Source organism: Crinia signifera, chromosome 5, assembly GCF_055691185.1.
Source record: "Crinia signifera chromosome 5, ASM5569118v1, whole genome shotgun sequence".
In the NCBI taxonomy this organism is placed as follows: Eukaryota; Metazoa; Chordata; class Amphibia; order Anura; family Myobatrachidae; genus Crinia; species Crinia signifera.
The window spans coordinates 156487520-156510454 of record NC_139221.1 but is presented as its reverse complement, the minus strand read 5'-3'; the positions used below and the strand labels follow the sequence as shown (position 1 = coordinate 156510454).

General features: G+C 41.7%; 1 protein-coding gene across 1 annotated transcript in view; it reads left to right on the top strand.

Moving 5' to 3' along the window:
- The window catches only part of SACM1L (SAC1 like phosphatidylinositide phosphatase), a 60107-nt gene extending 38100 nt beyond the window's left edge, over positions 1 to 22007 (top strand). The window contains exons 10-20 of the mRNA XM_083188141.1: positions 1514 to 1600; positions 2659 to 2727; positions 3075 to 3154; positions 8874 to 8972; positions 14418 to 14556; positions 15964 to 16033; positions 16373 to 16445; positions 18529 to 18622; positions 19351 to 19443; positions 21225 to 21282; positions 21416 to 22007. Coding sequence (XP_083044267.1) covers positions 1514 to 1600; positions 2659 to 2727; positions 3075 to 3154; positions 8874 to 8972; positions 14418 to 14556; positions 15964 to 16033; positions 16373 to 16445; positions 18529 to 18622; positions 19351 to 19443; positions 21225 to 21282; positions 21416 to 21552 — 999 coding nt within the window. The 3' untranslated portion in view covers positions 21553 to 22007. The remainder of the gene's footprint in view (positions 1 to 1513; positions 1601 to 2658; positions 2728 to 3074; positions 3155 to 8873; positions 8973 to 14417; positions 14557 to 15963; positions 16034 to 16372; positions 16446 to 18528; positions 18623 to 19350; positions 19444 to 21224; positions 21283 to 21415) is intronic.
- The last annotated feature ends 928 nt before the right edge of the window (positions 22008 to 22935 follow it).

The window sequence follows — 22935 nt, the reverse complement described above, 5'->3', positions numbered from 1 at the left end:
AGGGGGGTGCAGCCTGGGTCCTGGAGAGCCCCCCTCCCCTCCACAGTCCTCTGGAGCAGCCAGGGAGACTTTAATCTCTCTGGCTGCTTCCGGCTCCCTGCAGGGGTTAAGACTCTCCGCGAGTGGCGGAGAGCATCAGCCACATTGAATAGAGGGAGCAGGAGTGGCAGAGAGCCCTCCGGAACACGGAGAGTGCATGGAGAGCGAAATAAAACGCTCTCCATGCACGGAGAACTTTTTCATTGAATACTGCCCCTAGTCCTTGTAAGAGGAAAGAAATTCAAGTACTAACCATTCGCTAAATGTCGTTTTTAATTCTAATAAAAAGAGAGAAAAAAATGTGAAATGTACTTAATAATGTATCCTATTTCCAGGAGTGATCTGTTGATTGTAAATTATTTTATTGAGAAATTCCTTTTGACTTTTGCTATATTTAACATTAGTAAGTAAGTGCAGAATACAGAGGTGGTTTTGCTGGCAGAAAATGGACCTGAGCTTGCTGGAAAATACATGAGATCAGGTGTAGGTCCCCGATTCCATGTGTTATTGAGGATCCGACGGCTGCTTATGAGTCGTCATTATGCAAATCCTAATCTCCGAAAAGTGCAGGCGTCTAATGATAAAGATGCCAGCACCAAGTGAAACCATTACCCACAGTCAGTACCCAAGAGTATTTTGACACTGGTCTAAGTGTTTCAGCTATGTTAGACTGAGGATCGTATACATTCCATTGTCTTGTATTTTTTTTCTCCTTGGCGTAGAAGTGTTGGTTTCTGGAAGAGGAGCTGTTGCCCTTGGCAACCTATATTCTCAAATATGTTTGCTATGGGCAACATCTCCACTTCTGCATTTTAGTAACTATGGCCCTCATTCTGATTGACCCAGAAAGCTGCGAGATTTGCAGCTTTGCAGATCATCTAAACTCCGCCCGCATGAAGGTCCGTCCGCTGCACATACTGCGAATCTCCCTGCACGCATGGGAATGGATGGTTTGTATAAACATCCATTCACAGATTGCGCGTGGGGCAGAAATCATTCGATTGTCGGCGACCATTGAATGATTTCTCTAGTGCTCACAGATCTAAGACACTCTCTGGTGTCTTAGATCTGCGGTGCCCCTGTACAGGAAGAGGGCGGGCAGCTGATGTCAGCTGTCTACCCCCTGCACCTGCGTCATGGCCGCATTAGGGATGCCCATGAAGGGCTAGGCATTCCCATGGGCGCTGCCCATCCATGCCGTCCCCTGTCAGCACTTCTCTGTGCGAATGGCCCAGCGAATAGTCAATTTAACACACCTGCTCACATGCGCATAACTGCGTTTTCACATGTGCAGTCCCAAACCATCACTACTCTGTGCGAATGCATAGAGGAGCGTATGGATCAGAATGAGGGCCTATACCCCCTTGGGACTAACCAGGCCTGGTACAGTCCTCACTCCCTAGGAATGTTTTGTTTTTACTAACATAATACATAACCTTGTGAAAAAATGTAACAAATTTTTCTTTTTCTTTAGACTCGTGGATCAATTCCATTTTTCTGGTCACAAAGACCAAATCTAAAATACAAACCAAAGCCTCAAATCAACAATGCAGTTAACCATGTAAATATATATCTGTTTAAATTTGGATATGTTTGTTTGTGACTGTGCTATGCATGTCCCACACACTCTATTGCTGTAAGCATAAAAATATAATCCCTTCTATTCTAGAAGTGTGTATTCATTTTGTTATTAGTTATACATACTGAGCCTCCTAATAAATAGTTGAGATGCGAATAATAATGTCTGCTTTTAGCTAATGCCTTATTACACATGCTACTATATGCATTAAAGTATGTCTTTTTATACTTGCATTTTTACATATTTTAAATATGTGGAAGCATGATCAAATGTGTAAATTCAGTAAGAGTTTAACTAACCAAAATACATGTAAAAAGCCAATAGACCTCTTAGTGCTGTTTAGCATACCTCCCAACTTTGTGTCCTCAGTAGTCGGGACATCCAGAAGCGCGCCTCCGGCGCAGCAAACTTTTTGGGGGCGTGGCCTAATTTTTGGGGTGTGACCTTTACTCGTGCCTCCCGTGAGGCCACGCCCCCAACCCCCCCGGCAGCAGGAATAGATGCTCTCGTGATAAGCGGGACAGTTGGGAGGAATGTGTTTTAATGTCGTATTTGTTTATATGAGAACATTAAAAACACCTTTAAATACATAATTAAAATATCAGCTAAAAAACGTGCTCAGATGTGACTATAAACATCCTTGTTCAATTAAAACCATACTGTACCTTGTTTACCTTTATTACATCACTTCACTTGCGTTGCTGTATATTGTATTACCGAATGCTGCTTGTTCCGTTTCCATGTGCATGCCATGTTTGCTGTATGCCAGAATCAACTCTATGCTTTAATATGCATTACTTTAAACTACAACTACTGACGTATATTTTTGTGAAAATTATTATATTGTGTATTTTAACCATATGCACACGGCAATTCTAGGCTAGTTTTATTACATTCTAAAGAGTAAAAAAAAAAATGAACTTGGTTGCATTTCTCGATCAGTCATTCACTTTGATTAATCCTTTTTAAATATTTTTGTAATCTGAATAGCATTGAACAGTTGTATTAAAGTTTGCAGTCTCTTTATGTTTTATTTATAGATGGATGGATTTCAGCGCCATTTTGACTCTCAGATAATTAGTTATGGGAAACAAGTTATTATTAACTTGGTATGTCTTATTTCATTTTATATGCTGGTTTGAAATGTCTTAAGCTGTTTATTCTAAAACTAGTAAATTGTTATGCTTCTAATGGAAGATCTAGCATCACTTTTAAAATTAAATGTAAGAAATGTATATTTGATATTAATAATACATGTCAAGATGCCCTTGACATGTTCCGATTCACACTGTGCATTTTAAACTTATGGACACGAAATAGGTAGTCCTCTTGTGTACAGCTCCTTAACTTGTATTAAGTAATTTGAGGAAACTTGGTATCTATCTAAAATACTGTAAAAAAAAAATCCGGGATGTAGGATTATATTTATTTATTTTTCCTCTTTTGTTTGTTGCAGGTTAACCAGAAAGGTTCAGAAAAGCCGCTTGAACAAACATTTTCCCAAATGGTAAATGGCCTTGGAAATGGTTTGGTTAGGTAAATGGTTCTTTGCTTCTTACATCATTTCTATTTTTATTCATTTTGTTGTTTTAGTTCAGGCAGTTGCTTCTGTATTACTATTAAATCAAATATTGTGAAAGTAAAAAAGACGTCTTTTAGGACATCTAAGCAGACACAAAAAAATAAAGAAATGTATCTTGTTAGACAGAAGGAGATTAAGAAGGTAATCAGATGTGTAAAGGCACAAGTTAAGGATAAAATAGCCCAGTCAGTGAGTAAAGGAGGCAATACAATTTTTATATATGTAAGTGAAAAAATAAAAACAAACAGAGGAATAATAAGACTAAAGTCAAAGACTTGGGAGTATTGTAAAGGGAAACAATGTAATAGCAGATCATTTTAATTATTATGTTTGCTCAGTGTTCATTACTGAAAAAGAGGGTAAGGGTCCACAGTTTAGTTGCAGGGATATTCAGAAAAATGAAATAAATACATTTACAGAGGAGAAAGTCATAACCGAACTATCAAAACTACAGTATGTGGATAAATCAATGGGCCAGATGGGATACATCTAAGGATACAAAAAGAGCCGAAAGGGGGTGCTCGTAGCACCATTAACAGAATTATTCAACCAGTCACTAACTACAAGAGTAATTTCAGAGGACTAAAAAAGGGCGACTGTTGTACCACTGCACAAAATTAGCCATGTATTTATCTACTATTTAGCACGTCCTCTTGCTATAGTTTGGTAAGTTCTGCATATAACAATTTTTTAAGGATTTATGCTTATCCCAAAATTCAAGAGCCAAATGGAGAGAAAATGAGAGCACGTATTTTGCCCAACATAAAATGCCCAACTGTACCTGTTTTCTTAGTTTGCAGTGGTGTTTAAGTAGAAGCCATTAGTATCATTGTCTGGAAAATATCTAGTATCTGGAGAATGCACAGTAATTTTAGAGGCATCCAAAAGCTGTGAATGTGCTCCTTTGCTGAAATTTGAATACTTCCAAAGGACATCCGAGAGAGAGCGATTTTATCTTACCAGACAGCTTCTGTTTTCAGGCATCAAGATCTAGTATTAATGACCGTTGCTTCTAGTACTGACACACATATGTGAAATAAGTCCTTCTTTGTACTTGAAATCCGATAACTGTACCATATTTATTCATGTAAAAAAAAAGTAAATGGAAGAAATTTATGATGCATCCATTTGCCAAATATAGATCTATTTATGTGTCCTATTTAAAATGTTCTCTGCCTAAATACCAAACAAATGACTGTCCTCTATATTTCATGTTACCGGGCCCTATTCTTTATACCCCTTTCAGTTCACAAGCACGGGTCGCACCCAGGATCACTATCCCGGGTCGGACCCACTCTTACCCGGGTTCAGCGCATTCATATTAAACCCAGGTGGCCCATTATACAGAGGGTGACCCGGGTTTAACCCTTCGTATAACCCGGGTCAAAATCCAGGGTTGCTTTACATGAGTTATAAGGTTTGGTGCTTTTACACCACACCTCTACCCAGGTAGTTGGGTAATACCCCTTTCAGCAAAAGACAAATTCTTGAAAAGAAAAGGATGCCACTTTGTGATGCACCGAGAGAGAGAAAATTTAATAAGTAACCTTTATTTATAATTTTTTAAAAACTTTTGGCAAAAATATAAAAGACACAATACACACAGTAAACATAGACAAGTAAAAAAGGATGAAGATATCCTTGACTCCGTGGGGTCCCACTTCACAATGTTTTTATACGTATAAATGTCAACACTTTAATATGTGTTTAGTGCATTCACTGTTTCCAGAATAGGAACTGGTTGATATATATTTTCCCAGTTTTCAAGTACTAAATAGCGGTATCACTTTAAGCACCTATTAGGTTCAGGAGTGCCTGTATACCAATTTTGTCTGTGGTGTGAGGGTAACCAAAGATTTATGGTCTCACCCAGCAGGCTGGTATAATTAAAACATATGCAGATATGAGCGTTTATAATGTAGTATGCTCAAAAAAGTATCAGTGCCAGAGACAGCAATAAGCTGTGTGGCCACTGCAATACCAGGATGGTGCTTAAGTGAGTGGTAATTTCAGTGCTCTGAGTCCGGTCTGTGAGCCGGGACAGTGGGATTCACAGCGTGTAATTGAGAAGCGCTGCGCCCACTCTCGTCACTCCGGCTGAGAATGACACAGCCGGCTCACACTGTACTGCACGTGGGGGTCTGAGTCAGTCTGTGGGACTGTCTGCCGGTGTGCTGGGCATCAGAACTGCGGTGCGCACCGCGTCTGCCTGCCGTATGAGTGCTTGGATGCACGCCGCTGTGGATACTGCTAAATGGAGAGAAACAGATCAAAATGCATTCATGGGGGGAGAGGGAAGTGGGAGCACACTGCGGAGTGTACGGTCGGCATACGCTTCGCCAGTAAGCTTCGTCAGGGCCACCCTGATAGCACACCCTCAGCATAAATATTTACGTATATAACACTATCATTTGAGTCACCTAACACTAACTCTATGTATACTCTTCTTGTGCGATTAACCCTGTCCTCCCTTTGTTATTTTAATACCCCTTTCACACTGAGCAGCAAATTACCAGGTTAAAATTTCTACCCAGTAATTTGTTGATTAACATGGTATTTCTTCAGTGTGAAAGGGTCAACCCAGGTCGCCAACCCTGCTCTTTAACCCCTGGAGAAATACCAGTGGTGTTCAGCAAATTACCAGGTTGAAATTTTTAACCCGGTAATAAGCTGCTCAGACTGCACCTGGCAAAATGACCCGGCACTCTAAATGCTAGGTAATTGCCTGGTCTCAAGTCTGAAGGGGGGGGGGGGGGGGTATGAGTAACCCGGATCCGACAGGGTTATTTTGGAAATGTGACAGGTGTATTAGTGAAGGAGTGAGCATTAACAGTCTTAGGTAGTGGCACTTAAATACTTCTGCATATATTTTACATAAGTGACCATAGAGATTAGGGAAATCATTTCTATGATGGACTACTGTACGTGATATTAAGTTTCTATTCCTAGCCAGGAAAAATAAAGTATAGGTATGGGTGATTGATTCACCAGTTTAGTTACAATAATAATAGTGACTTGCTCATTGTTTGCAGGGATATAGGCTTTTGCAATTAGATATGTTTATTTCAATGCAAATTACATTGTCAATACAGTAAATTTGATTTTGTCTTTGGTGCATGATATGTGTTGTAAATATGGTAATAATGTTTCATTGACACTGTGCCTCTTAAAATAATGTAAAAGTCACCACTTATATTTTCTTTGTAAAACATGGTACTGCATGTGTTTTTTTAGTGTATTTTTATGTAATTGTATTTGCTTTTGTTATCCTTGCTTAACCATAGTTTTGAAGATTCAGATTTGATGTTCTAATTATGTGTCTAGTGTAGTTTAGTATCACCAGCAAATGGGCTTATGACATGGCTGGAAAACCAGCCTGCCTAACCAATAAAGTCAAACGCCTGAGCCTGTTTGGGATATCCAAGTCATATTGTATCTGGTTCAGGAGGATCCCATTCCAACATTGTGTTGATCAGGGTTTGCAAATACGCACTATAGCGCGTATTTTACCCACAAATGCCAGCCAGGGACTCACCTTCCAAAAACAGGTGGGTCCCCTGGGACGTGGTCCATGCAGATTGGTCAGCAGACAGTGAGTGGCAGGATGGGAACAGGCAGCAGGATGTCTAACTGTGGCGACAACAGAGGGGAAGGGCAGCAGAATGATTGCAGGCACGTGGCAGCGCAGGAGGTACTGGGGTGGTGTGCGAGCTGCAGACGCGGAGGGTGGCAGTCTTGTCACTGTAGACCCCCTGTCAGCGGCTTCACTCCCAGCAGCAGCAGCTTCCCGCAGACCTCCGGCTCCTTGTCTCCGCAGCCCCAGCATCTACTAATTAATCACCGCACTGAAGCAGCAGTGCGGGAACAAGCACTTCTGCTTTAGTGCGGTGATGAATAGTTGAGGCTAGGGCTGAGGCTGCAGAGATGAGCTGGAGGTCTGTGGGAAGGGAAGGGTCTTGTGGCATGCTGATGATTATAATAATAGGGTGATCTTAACCTGTACTCAAAAATGAATAAATTGAGTATGCAAATGAGTGCACTGGTATATTCTAGTGCAGTGGTAGCCAACTACGGTCCTCGAGAGCTACATTTTCCAGACAACCTAGCTGCTGCAAAGGTGCACTCATTACTAGCTGAAACATTTTCAAAGATCCACAGGTGGAGCTAATTACTTCACTTGTGATTCTGTGAGGAGATCTGGAAAACATTAACTGTTGGTAGCTCTCGAGGACTGCAGTTGGCTACCCCAGTTCTAGTGTATATGAGCCAGTATAACAATGTTCTTATGTAAAAGTCCGGGGGACCCACTATTTTTTGGGGTTTTCACGATCATTGTTGATTGTCTGGTTTTGGAGAAGAGGAGACGTTTGATGAGTGAGTACGGTATTTTACTGTCGTATGATATTTTGTGTAATTGGAGAAGAGGATCATCCCCTCTCATATTGGGACATATTATTCCCTCATTCAGACCCATTGAAGGGAACACCCAACATTGCTTTTTTTCTTCAGTAGAATACATAAACCTAGAGAAATTAGAGAGCTTGGTTTATATAAAATAGTGCAGGAAATGATGTGCCATAGTGGGAATCCAATGTTCTACAGGAAGTATAAAGACCCATTCCTGGATGTGCCCCCGCTGATCAACTGGAGAAAGGGTAGAGTAGTGTCTTCCAGTGGATGTTTTTGTAATCTGATAAAATTTCCGGGCAGCTAAGAGACTGCAAGCCTCTGAGCAGTATTTAGATTTAGAGCTGCATTGACATATTCTGTAGCACTTTACAGAGAATATTTGAACATTCACATCAGCCGCTGCCCCAGTGGAACGTACGAACTATATTCCCTACCACATGTATATGCACACACACACATTCATTCTAGGATTTTTTTGGAGGGGGGGAGCCAATAAACCTAGCGGTAGGTTTCTGGAATGTGGGAAAAAACCCACGCAAGCACGGGGAGAATATATAAACTCCATACAGTAAGGGTCATAGTGGGAATCAAACCCATGACCTCTGTTCTGTGAGGCAGTAATGCTAACCATTAAACTGTCCATGCTGCCCATTGAATGCTCTCTAATATACTTGCCATACATGCAATGATAATGCATCAAATATTTGGCAAAAATTGCATGTATACAGCTATATCCAATGATCATATATTCAGATGACCACAGTCATAGAAGAAACTTCTTATCTCCAAGTTTGAAGGAAGTTATCTTGCTGCTTGGTACAAGGAGGCAGATGTTTTAAACATGATAAAGGGATAAAGTGATAAGGTGATAACGCACCAGCCAATCAGCTATGTTTACAAAATGACAGTTAGGAGTTGATTGGCTGGTGCATTATCACCTTCCACTTTATTACTATACCAGGTGTAATACATCTGCCCCAAGGTGCCAAATGGCTAGACCTTATGGCTTCATAGTTTTGTTAGTTGGTAGTCCAGCTTTATGGTATATTCACATATCGAATATCGGCATTTGTGTTGTGTACAAATTGTTCTTCTAGTAAAGTTCAAGTTGTATTGTATAGCACTTAACAAAATGATTGAAGTAAAAATTGTTGGCCTGATTTTGATCTGAAATATTTATTTTGTTTGCCACTATTTTGAGAACATAAGTCCTTAATTGTTGTTTTCTTACTATCGGATTACTTTCTTATGTTTTTTTTCCAGATATTTTGCATTTGATTTCCACAAAGAATGCAGTAAAATGCGTTGGGACCGCTTGCAGATTTTGGTGGATCAGCTAACTGAAACCCAAGATGATTTTGGGTGAGTTGTTAAAACTAATTAGAATTCAATTTTTAAACTTTATTTGATGCTCTCAAAGACTCTGTGGATTTTGTTTTCCGTCAGCAAGTATGCAACATAAACCTATTGCAATAAATGTAAAAGGGAAAATGAAGCAGTAAGCAGTGAGGCTTTTCCGAATAATAATTCCTAATCACTGAATCTACTGGGGGCAAACTGATTTCTAGAGCTCAATATTATTCTAACCTTCAAATAATATGGGCATGATTTTGATTCATTCAGTCCCACGCGCGTTTGCATGAGGGACAGATGTTTGTGCCCTGCATATAATCATTTATGTGCATGTGCAGGGTTTCTGTGCGAGCGCCCTCACTGACCTGCACTGTCGGCGTGACGCTCGCACAGGGGTGGAGATCGGTGGCCACAGCAGAACATGGGAATGCCCAGCGTTTCATGGGTGTTCCCATGCAAGCGCTGGGCGTTTCCATACAAACGGTGGCATGATGCCAAGGGCGGGAGGCTGATGTCACATGTCAGACACCCGCCCTGTTTCAGCCGGAAGCCAGCAAATATAAGTCAGCCTCCACCGACGTATATTTGCGAGCCCTTATCTCCAGCAGTGAGACATGTGAGGGGATGGGTCTTCATGACCCATCCTATGCATGGTTGCAAGGGGATACAGCTGCGGGGGGTTGATTTGACAGGGTGGGCACTCTGACTCTTCGCAGCTTACAGAGTCAACCAGAATAAGGGCCTAAGGGTGTCAGATGTTGCATAGGCACTGAAATGACAAATTACTGAAAGCCAGTGATATTAACAAAAACCGAAGACCATTAATATATAAAGATATAACTACTTTACCTATAGAGCAAATTAATATGTACGTACGTACGTACGTACGTACGTACGTACGTATATACATAGTGTTCATTCTAGCACCCGCTAACTTTGAAAACTCATGCAGTTCCTCTTCTCTGCCTGGGGTGTCGCTGTCTGCTGTGGTGTTTCTAGCACATGTCTGGTATGCATATCAGTGCTGATATACAGACCACATTGTGCTAGAAGCACTACAGCAGACAGCGACACCCCAGGCAGGGAAGAGGAACTGCATGGGTTTTCAAAGTTGGCGGGTGCTAGAATGAACACTAATACATACACACACACAAATACAGAAGATGAAGCCGGCACTCTACTGCTTAATAGCACAATGTGCACCCCATGCCTTCCTCTGCTGTAGGCTGTTTCCAGGCTGGCATACATATACATATATAAGTACTTCAGTTTGTGTTCTGTATGTCTTGATAAAGGACTGAGGTCCGAAACGTAAAATATCAACACACACTAGTTGTGTCTTTCTTCATTTGATACATTTGTTGAATATTGGTCCGAGTGCTTGCTGCATTGCTACATATATAGCAAACAAAGATAACCCTTTCCCTGCGCTATGTATAATAGTGGGGCAGCAACTCTATAGATCCCCCTGTTAGTAGGGGAGAAAGAGAGAGAAAGATACAAGGAAAGATATAGAGTGCGCCACTCTATGTACCACCACCACTCTAGGGTACAATAGTAAAAGTCACTCTACAATTTGTTAAAGTGAATTATATCAGACATGTTTAATACAATCTTTAAAAAGACAGTTTAGACAAAATTATTTTGCGGCATAATATGGTCCAGTAATTCAAGAATTAATCACAAAGAAACCAGACGCGTTTCGTCAATAAGACTTCATCAGGGGTGAGAAAGTTCGATGATAGGATGAATCTATATGAATTGTAATTGTCTGGATCCTCTAGGACAGTGTTCATGTTTTGCTGGTAACCCAGCAGGTGCACGGGTGTACTAATTACTCAGACACATTTTATAAGGTCCGCAGGTGGAGTTAATTATTTAACTTGTGATTCTGTGAGGAGACCTGCAAAACATGCACTGCATGGGGTAATGAGGACCGAGTTCCCTGACCACTGCTCTAGGACTCAAAATGACAGTGCACAAAGTTGATATTGTGGTTTAGAGGAGGTAAAAAAATACCAGTCCCAGTGGTAAATGTCCTGTGTTGTAACAATGATCAGGTGTTCTTGATTTCTACACCCATATGCAGACTTTAAAAAGCACTCCGCTTGTATGGCAAGCTAGCAGCTCCACTTGTGAACTCAAAGTTCTCCCGAATCCAACGGGTCAATTTATTCTAAAATAAAAGAAGATGGGCGCTCCAATGGTGCATTACCACTTAAAAAAGACAATTTTATTCAGTAAAAGACTGACCCTTTGTTATATGTCTTTTACTGAATAAAATTGTCTTTTTTAAGTGGTAATGCACCATTGGAGCGCCCATCTTCTGTTATTTTAGAAGTAGCCAAGTGGCTTATTTGGAAAGGCATCACTGCTTAATTTTGCCTTTTACATTTATGGCAATAGCTATTTCATACATTAGCATGACTTCCAAGTCAAATCCTCAGGGAACTCTCTCACAGTGCATGTTTGCCATGCTCTGTGCTAGAGCGCATGTGGGTACTTGTTTCCTATCTGGGCGCCCACGATTTTAATCGCGGGCATCGGGGGTAAAATCGGGGCCATCGCGGGCATCGCGGCCGATAAAAAAATCGGGTGCGATGGGCCAGACGCGATGCCCGCGATTTTCCCATAGAGAACAATGTTAAATGCCTCAATTTACCCGCGATGACCGCGATTTACCATAGGAAACAATGTTAAATGGATCAATTTCCCCAAATTATCATAGGGAACAATGGGAAATGTGGCAAAAACACCCCTGAACATAAAAATGTCGACGCCACCCCGCCATCAACGTGAACCCGAAGCGTGGCAAGCGCAGCGAGCCCGCGAGGGGCGGCGGTACGCGTCCTCCGACCTTTCCATGCCCTACTATCCACTAGGGCGTGGAGTGAGAATAGAATAGTGTGGCGAGCGCAGCGAGCCACTGAGCCCGAAGCGTGGCGAGCGCACGCGGATACCTTCACAGGGAAACGCGTCCCTTCGCGGGCTTCCCAGGTGTCCATGGCGTCGTGGACACCTGGGAAGCCCGCGAAGGGACGCGTTTACCTGTGAAGGTATCCGCGTCCCCTCGCGGGGCTCGCTGCGCTCGCCACGCTTCGGGCTCGGTGGCTCGCTGCGCTCGCCACACTATTCCATTCTCACTCCACGCCCTAGTGGATAGTAGGGCATGAAAAGGTCGGAGGACGCGTACCGCCGCCCCTCGCGGGCTCGCTGCGCTCGCCACGATTCGGGTTCACGTTGATGGCGGGGTGGCGTCGACATTTTTATGTTCAGGGGTGTTTTTGGCACATTTCCCATTGTTCCCTATGATAATTTGGGGAAATTGATCCATTTAACATTGTTTCCTATGGTAAATCGCGGTCATCGCGGGTAAATTGAGGCATTTAACATTGTTCCCTATGGGAAAATCGCGGGCATCGCGTCTGGCCCATCGCATGTCATTATAATGACATGCGATGTGCCCGCGATGGGCGCCCAGATAGGAAACAAGTACCCGCATGTGTATTTATTTCTGACTGATACAGTTGTGGTGCTAGTTATTACTAGTTATGTACAAACCCCACACCCAAGACTACAGTGCTGTGTGAAGCAGTAATGCTAATCATTAGTTTTTTTATCATTCAGAATCCGCTTTATTGGCCAGGTATACTTGCTATACTAAGAATTAGATTTGGATTGCTGTGCAACAGCCAGGATAGGAACAAGTAAACAGTGACAGAACAGATATGTACTGTATCACTCGTACAGATATGCGCTAGATGTATCCTGATGAGGGACACGGTCATGGGGAACATATATTTACTGAGCTGCACAGCACTCAGGCAGCCATTCATCTTCACCACTAGGTGATTGCAACAGGCAGATAGGTAGACAAGTGTAACAGTACAGATATAGGACACGTACAGATATGCACTAGAGCAGGCATGTCTAACTTGCGGCCCTCCAGCTTTACATCCCTCTTAAATTGCCTATAGCAACCTCAACAATAAACTTGGGGTGTTGTATCAGTGGTCATCACGATTTATTTGTGGTCTCTGATCCTGCCAAACTGATACATTATGCAGGGTAGGGTAGAGGTGTGATTTGCCATTATCCAAAATATAACCGAAGGACCACTTGCCTAGAATAGTAAAGTAATTTTTTTGCCTTATTGTAGACCAGGCATGGGGAACCTTTAGTCCTCCAGCTGTTGTTGAACTTCACATCACATGCCAAAATTGTTGCAGGGAATGCTGGGATGTGCAGTTCAACAACAGCTGGAGGGATAAAGGCTTTCTATCCCTGCTGTAGACATACATAATGACAGGGATAGTCTAGAGCAGTGATAGCTGTAGCTCAGAGTATATCACAAATTCACCTCCTATCTTTCAGAATTGTTTTTAAATAGATCCATTACTTACCCATGCTTGTAGGAGAAAAAAGGGTACTTGTTTCCTAGCAGGGCGCCCAGTACGCTGTAAGCGTACAGGGCTATTCTCCGTAGTAAAATCACATTGCATCTCATGGGCCATTTTAGTGTCGTGCCATGCAATGCAATTTTTTTATGTAATTTATTCACTGCTCTGTTGGCCCCACAGGATCGCATCGCAACACACCTCCCGCAAAATCGCATGCGATCGCATGCAATTTTATAGGGTGCCATGCCATTATCTATACACTTGTATGACATACAATGAGGTTTTACTGACACCCCCCCCCCCCCCCACTATCCACGCCAATCCGAAGCATGGCGAGCGCAGCGGAATGCGTCTTCCCGACCTTTTCATAACCCCACTATCTACTTCGGTGTGGAGTTGATTTTATATAGTGTGGTGAGCGGACGCAGATTACTTTACATATATTCCGAGTCCCCTCGCGGGGCTCGCTGCGCTCGACATGCTTTGGGCTCGGTGGCTCGCTGCACTTGAAACACTATATAAAATCCACTATCCGCCAACGTGGATAGTGGGGGTATGAAAAGGTCTGGAGGACACGGCTGCGCTCGCCACGCTTCGGGGTGGCGTGGATAGTGGGGGGGGTCAGTAAAACCTCATTGTATGTCATACAAGTGTGTAGCTAATGGCATGGCATCGCACCCTAGAAAATCGCATGCGCTTTTGCAGGAAGTGCAATGCAATGCGATCCTCTGGGACCAACAGAGCAGTGAACAAATTACATAAAAAAATCGCATTGCATGGCACTAAAATGGCCCATGAGATGCTATGCGATTTTACTATGGTAGCGTACGTAAGAAAACTGAGCACCCTGCTAAAAAACAAGTACGAAAAGAGTTGCATTTTCACCTGTGTGAATTTCTGAGACCCCCGCAAGATCAAGTCTCGTGTGTCTTGGAAAATAAAGACTTTTATGACATTTTTTAGTTAGAATAAATTTAAGAAAAACAAGTCTAATGTGTACAGGGCTATTGAAATTTGGATATCTGAAAAATCAATGTGATTTTATTTCCTTTAGCTATTTCTTGGTGGACTCTGAAGGGAAGGTTTTAATGCAGCAAGATGGAATATTCAGAAGCAATTGCATGGATTGCCTGGATCGTACAAATGTTATCCAGAGTCTGTTGGCACACCGCTCTCTGCAAGCTCAGTTACAGGTGAGACATTTGTTATTTCCTCCATTTATAAAGAAAGTGTTAATGTCTCAAAATCCTAAACTTAGCATATCAAAAGTGAATGTGCAAACAGCGGTGTTAGTATGTTTTATTAAATAGACTTGGACCAGCCACACAGTGTATCCTTATATTCAAGTTTTTATTCAAATATCATAGTGTAACCACCACCATGTTTTTATCATGTAATGAATAATTGGCTGGCATCTGCCCCTTTATTACCTCCACAATGTAATGTAATAGGCAGTACTACTAAGTAATAAACTTAATGATTTGGAAAATAAACTTTTTTTAAAATAAATAGTAGAATATTGTCAATTTGAATTGTTAGGGACACAGGCACCTGTAGTCAGTAGTGTGATAAAATAAGATGGTACTTGTGTAGTTTCACGTCGCCAGCATGGCACCATGCGTCTGAATCCCCTTGCGGGGCTCGCTTCGGTCGCCCACGCTGCGGGCTCGGTGGCTTGCTACGCTCGCCACGCTATCTAAAATCAACTCCATGGCATGGAGATAAGTTACTTTATTTTACATAGTTTGTGGCGAGCGTAGAACCCGGAAGTAGCTACACAAGTACCAAAAAGATATATAGGTACTTGTGTAAATTCATGGCGCCCTGCTATTTCCGGGTTCTACACTCGGCAAACTATCTAATATAAATAAATTCACTCCATGCCAACATGTATAGTTCATACCCCCACTATCCACGTTGGCATGGAGTCGATTTTAGATAGTGTGGCGAGCCACCAAGCCCGTAGTGTGGGCGAGCAAAGCTAGCCCCGCAAGGGGACTCAGACACGGTCTGGTGTTCGTTTTATGTTTTGGTCATGTTCGTTATATGTTTTATGTTTTTCATTAATTAGAATTTTTTTTAAATATTAATCACTGATTAAAAATTATACTATCAGTATTGAAGAATCAGGGGGGTATTCAATCCTGGGTCAAGACTGTCGATCTGGCCCGACAACCGTAATCCTGGCCCGTTTGAGGTTTTGATTGACTGCAGATTGCCAGGTGCGATTCAGTGTCCCGTAAATGGCTGTGGATTGTCGATATTCGGCCGAATTCGTCAAAACGGGCCCGACTGCTTTGGGAAAGACAGCATTGAATAGGCAGTCGCCGCTATTTCCCCCATTGCAAATAGCATCTGGGATTGAATACCCCCCTCAGTCAGACAGAACAATATCATAAATTGGAACAGCGTTCATCTTCTTACTCATAACCATATAATTTAAAGGGTACATATTTAAGTTGCTCCAGGCAAAGAGTCACATATTTTTAACATGTAAATCAATGGTTAAACAAAAATAATGTTTTTTTTTTCTTCCAAGTTAAGTAGGTATTGAAATATAATATTCCATCTATATAATAATCTGTTCATTCGTAATTTAGAGACTGGGTGTGCTTCATATTGGACAGAAAATTGAAGAGCAAGTACAATTTGAAAAGATCTATAAAAATTGTGAGTTTCCTGCAAATTGTTCTCACTTTACATTGAATTTAACACAGAATATAAAAAAATATATATCAGCAAGTGCATACACACTTGCCAATGCCAGGCGCGAGGAGGGGGGCGGCGGCAGGGGGAGGGACAGACCTTAATGGAGGACCTCCCTTGTCTAAACATGTTAAGACAAGAGGGCGGGTCGTTCAAGATGCCGGGGAGCATGCATAGTTAACGACGTTGATCCTTTCTAAGTCGATAAGGTGAACAATATCGCCTAGTGAGTATGGGGCTTTACATATTTTGGCATGCATTAGTTTGAATTGATCTTTTACTCTTATTACATTGTATTTACAGCTTGGGCAGACAATGCAAATGCTTGCGCAAAGCAGTATGCCGGAACAGGTGCTCTGAAGACAGACTTCACAAGGCAAGTGGAAATAATTCTGCATGAGTAAAGTATGTACGTAATAGCGACATACATGACCAAAAAATAACAGTTTATAATACCCCCTGGTTGTAGAGAACTTGATTGATCTTGAAGGACTGTAGTTTACACAGCAATATTATTGAATGACATTACTATTTCATTAGCAGGTATTGCTACTAATGTTGATGGCAGACTAACAGAACACAGCAGTCTTTGGTGGCTAATGTGCGCTGCTTATGACATTTAGTAGAAGTAATTAATTAGGACAATTAATTAAGAGAGCACACTGAGGTGGTTTAATACATTTTAATTTATAATACTAAATGACAACTCTATTTGAAACATGGGTACTTGTTTCCTAGCACGGAGCCCGTCGGGTCCCATCGCATACCATAACTTAAGGTATGCGATGGGACCCGATCAGACCTGACCGACCCGATTTTCGGGGTTTAAAGACGTTCGCATACAATTTTAAAATCAGTCGCATCGCATGCCATTACAATGGCATGCGATGCGACCGACCCGATTTTACATTGTACAGCCACCCTGATGGCTGATTACAATGTAAAATGCCCGCCCCAGACCAGATTTTAAATTGTATACCCACCATGATGGTTAATTATTAGGTCAAATGCCCCCCCATTGTTAACGAGACGCCACGATAAACGCCAACCCGAAGCAAGGCGAGCGCAGCGGTACGCGTCCTCCAACCTTTTCATACCCTCACTATCCATGTCGGCGTGGAGTTGATTTTATATAGTGTGGCGAGCGCAGCGAGCCACCGAGCCCGAAGCGGGGTGAGCGGACACGGAGTACATGTAAAGTAATGCGCGTCCCCTCGCGGGGCACGCTGCGCTCGCCACACTATATAAAATCAACTTCCCGCCAACGTGGATAGTGGGGGTATGAAAAGGTTGGAGGACACGTACCACCGCCCCTCGCGGGCTCGCTGCGCTCGCCACGCTTCGTGGTGGCGTTAACAATGGGGGGGGGGCATTTGACATAGTAATTACCCATCAGGGTGGGTATACAATTAAAAATTGGGTCGAATCAATCGCATCGCATGCGATCTGGTTGCATGCGATTCGACCGATTTTTTTTCAGACCCGATGCCTTCCTGTTAATCGGTGGCGCTGTGCTAGGAAACAAGTACCGAAACATGTATAAAAATACCACATAGAATATAGATCTAATCATCTGATTGCAATTGCGCTGTTAAACTAGATAAAGGTTGTACTCTTTAATAGTGACTGTTTTTCATATAATTGGTTTCCCAGCACAGAGGAGAATTTTATATTCCACAATCACTGATGGTAGTAATAGATATGTGCTATGCTCCACCTCCCCTTAGTGTGCTTGTTAATACTGACAGTAACAATGACAATCCAATGTTTACCACCAGTTTATCTTCCCCTGCCAACTGCTTGCTATGTGGTAAGAACACGGAAAACTGAATTCAGCAGAGTGCAGGTATTTAATCAGTATTGCAGTTACCTATACACGGCCGAGGTCAGCTGATGCTCAGGGATTGGTGGCCTATGAATCATTACGCCTTCCCACACATTTGATATGGAGTGTCATTGTGATTGTCCATATTAACAAGCCCACTAAGGGGAGGTGGAGCATAGCACATACCTAATACTACCGTCTGTGCTTGTGGGAATGTAATATTCCTCTATGCTGGGAAACCAATTATATGAAGAACGGTCACTATTAAGAATACAACCTTTATCTATTTTTAGCGGCTTACAGAGCAATTGCAATCAGAATATAGAAACTGACATATGTACACCTTCTCAATAATATATAGTCCTCTGGAAGCAAACTAAATTATACAGGTGTGTACGCATCAAACAGCGAAAGATGCACACTTCTGCGGACCATTAATGACCTCCCCGTACAAATAGAGCATAGTTAACAATGCTCCCCATTGTCCCTCCCACCCATACTGGCATCGCAAGTGTGTACGCACTTGCCAATGAGATCCTAGTCTCTGGTGGTTAGTGTAAACTATAAAGTGTATATTCTTGTGACTAATGTTATAGATATATTTCTTATTTATATTTGTTGACCTCTTTGACAGAACTGGAAAGCGAACACAGTGGGGACTTGTAATGGATGGCTGGAACTCCCTTATACGATATTACAAGAACAATTTTTCTGATGGATTTAGACAAGTAGGTTTTTCTTTTTTAGTTGCTTATCCTGGTAATAAGCAGTAGTAGGGAGAATAATATTGATGGTGATCTGTTTTTCAAGCTATGAAGTGTTGCAAGCTCAAGTTATAAGGTGTAAAGGGTCATGCACATGGATCGGGGGGGGGGGGGGGGGGAATATCAGGTGCAAGGTTTTAGGAGTTAAGGATTTGCTGGAGAGGGTGATCTGCATTGTGAAAATCAGCAGAGCGGTCAAGGAGATTAAGCGGTGAGTAGTGGCCCTTGGATTTAGCAGCAAGGAGGCATTTGCAAACTTTAAGTGACTGCAGATATTTGGTGTGCTAGGTTTGGGATGTTGATATGTGAGGGTGAACAGTGGTTGGTGGAGCGACATAGTCAAGAGCAAAAGTAAGGTATACATTATATAGGGAAGTGGCTTGTTCATGAGAGAGAAGTGAGTCGAACAGGGAGGATAGAGAAGTGATGTTAATGGCCTCAATGTTATGCTCAGTGATGGTAGCCTTAGGAGGTAGAGATGGAGAAGCAGAAATAAATAAGTCACAAGAGCAGGTGATGGTCAGAGAAAGGAAAATGGAGAGTTGGAGAAATCATAAATATCACAATGGTGCCCAATTACATAGGAGAGTGAGGAGATCCACTAGGAGACACCAAACCACGATGTAAGGTTAGGCGTATAGAGGCATAAATGTGCCTATATACATGTATAAATGTGTATGTATTTTTTTCAGGACTCAATTGACTTGTTTCTTGGAAATTATTCAGTTGAAGAAGTGTATTCTACAAGTGCTTTACAAATTCAAAAGGATTGGAAATTTTTAGCAGTAAGTTTGTGATCTTGGCCAATGATGGCTAAGCCTTTTTCCTATTAATTCCTACTTACTATTAGAACTGTAAAGATCTGCATGGGATACTTGCATTTCAGGAGATTGTTCTCCCTGTAGGTACTAGTGCTGGTCACCTCATTCTTGCTGATAGCCCGGAGACCTTAGAAAGTAGCTGCAGCCATTGAATAGTTGATAATGGGCTGCAGCAATTCTCCATGCCCTCACCTTGTTGTCAGCTGAGGGGAAGTAATGGTTACTGTTGGCAGCACTAATAACCCATGACTTGTGGGAGAAATAAATGCCTCAATAGTATTTGCACATACAGTATGTATTTATATTAAAAAAAGAAAACCGCATTAATTGTTTTCACAATGAGAATATTAACAATAGTAAAAGCTTAGAGTACAAGTTAAACTGGGTACACACTGGAGCGACGGCATTAGTCACATCGGAATGAATGCCTGTCAGCCCAGATTCTGTGCACACACTGGAGCAACTTTAATGAAGAACAGAACAATCAGGTACCTTCCTTCATTAGCCTAGTACAGGGCCCTAATGATCTCGCTTGGCTAGATGTGCGGTAGATCAAACCCAAGCATCCTTTACTTGCCTCTGTGATAGTATACAATGGGGCAGACTAGATGGGCCAAATAGTTCTTATCTGTCTAGATTTCCATGTGATAAACACAATAATTTAGGTGCATGTCTCCCGGGTTGCCAGCGGAATCTGTTGGGACTGGCACTGACAAAATAGTCCCCCCCCCCCCCCCCCCACTACCTTTTCCATAATTTTTTTTATTTACATTTTTTGGCCACAGCACTCCATTCCTATATACGTCACACGCCATTTAGTCGCATGTAAGTGGCACGCCGCAGACGTGTAGGTAGTATACACAAATGGTTTATGTGCAAGGAAGGCTTGTTTTTAAGAAGTCCTCCTTGCGTTTTGGCTTGCTGTGTTGCACAGGTTGGTGCAGGTTTCCAGGTATCAGCAGGAGGATCAAGGGTGTAAATTAATACAATTCACTCTGAGGAAATATACTGTGTCCTCCCCCATCCCCCTGGATTACATCAATTTGCCAGATTATCTGTGGTATCACCACTGCAGCACGGCTTCTCTCTCCACCACCACGCCGCTTCTCTGACCCCTCCCGCTTTCTTTCTAAACCCTCCCTCAACCTAATTTACCCTGGCACATGATGTGACTGGATTAAACGAGGTGCCGGACTATCAGGTGCTGGAAAAATGAAAATTAGGGGTGTACCTGTGTTGTGGCCTATTGGATACTTTATATTCTTCATTTTTTTTAATTTGTGTATTGCTGAGCTCCTTCAAGACAAGTCACACATGGTTATGACCTGAAATACTGACACATGGAAATGTTAAACTGGTCCTAGGTCTCTTTTTCATGCAGTCATCAATTATTCAATTAGTGAATGTTGCACTGCTTACTTTAAGTTTGGTTAGACTATAGGTGCCCATACACGGTCTGTCCATTTTGTACTTTGAGATGCGCGCTCCCGCAGCATCTCATCATACAGTACAAAAAGTATGTGCTGCACATACTTTTTGTACTTGCTTTTCATTGCATCGCATTGCCATGCGATGCGATATGTGCTATATAAGTACAGAACGGATCCGATAAACGGACCGTGTATGGGGACCTTACCTGCTTCTTTCTGTTTATAGTAAATGTATTGTTTATGGTAGATCTATAAGCAAGTCATTTTATTTGTGAGTTATCTAATCAAATGTTGTGTAATATATTTTTATTTCAGTTGCCAATCATTATGGTGGTTGCTTTTTCAATGTGCATTATTTGCTTGCTTATGGCTGGTAAGTATTACTAATCCATACTGTATATGTTTTTCTGTCATATTCTGCATTTTTCTTTTATACTTTGTATACTCCTTCTAGTCCTTAAATACATAGATGAAACATATTAAAGTGAATGTTCTGCTTCTTAAAGGTGACACATGGACGGAGACATTGGCCTATGTACTTTTCTGGGGTACTGCTAGTATCGGGACTGGAACCATCATTCTTTACAATGGCAAAGACTTTGTTGATGCTCCAAAACTAGTGCAAAAAGAAAAGATGGACTGAACTTTAAATGGTCGAAAACCTCTTGGCAGCGATTGTTCCCCAAGTCATCCTTGGAGTCTCTATTAATCTGCTTTCAGTCATATCTACATCCTCTTCTAATGCTGACTTGGATTTGAAACCATGAATAATAATAATAATATTGATGATGAATATTTCTGCCATGGGCATGAAGACACATGTACAATGCTACATGACATGGAGCACAATATACTCTTACAGAATGATCTGCTTCTTGATGTACATTTCCATTGATTTGCAGCATATGTCAGATTTCTCCCCCATTATAGGAGATCAGACCAGAACCTATTGGAGCATTCTCTACTGGTTATATAATGCTTCAGACTTTCGTTTTGAGTCCCATGCCTTACTACTGTCTTTAATTCACTGACAATATTTTTTTTCCAATTCCTAGTTTACGATGACTTGCATGATTAATAAAGTAGCTATTCAGTCTTTCTAATGTGTTTAACAGGACTTTTTTTTTTCTTTTATTTGTATGCCTTAGCAGAATTCCTGATAATAAATTGTTTTAATATTACCAAAATATTGTTGCTCAGGTATTCTATAAATCATTTGACAATAGAGGTAAAAGTGCTAAGTAATGAAGCTCATCATGCACCTTAAAGTGTAGATTGTTTATTATTAACATTTAGAAGATGAGAACTTTATTTTATCATGTAATAAATGCACTGCTCCTGGACTTCTCACCTGTGTTGAACTAGTAAATTGACTAGAGAGGTATTATAACACAGGTGATGGCAATTACAATTTAAGGAGAAGTCCAAGGCGCTGAACATTTTGTACATGATGGAAGAGGCAATGTTGGAGGGTTTGTATAATTATATAAAGCCAGCTTATTGTGCTCCCTGGTGCTTCACAGTTGAGACTGAATTCAACAGTAGGTATTAACAGACTGATAAAGCAGTAAGACCTGCTCACAAGCTTGTGGTCTCTAGGGTAATATGATTTTTCAAACACAGCTTGTAACATTGGCGATAGGAGCGGATTGGCTGATACTTTATCCTTCTCCAAACCCCTAAATGCCACTCATTGGTGCAGTCAGATAGCATTGTCAAAAAGTGTTTAGTGGGGCTATGTGATTCAGTAAGTGGTCAGAGAGTTTTGAATATCGATGGAGAATACAGAAGTTTGAGTTACAAAATGCTTGTGGTCAAGTAGAGTTTGACGTTAAGAAGATGGCCTTGGATTTTCAGAAGCTTCCCCAAATAGTTGATTTTTTTTTTATGGAATGATCGATGCCTGTTTTTGTGACCAGATAACTTGCTCCACTGGCCAGTACAGATGGCGTGCAGGCTTACACTGTTCTTTAAATAACCGGAGGATGCTTTCCTCCGGTATCAGGACTCCCTCACACTGTAGTAG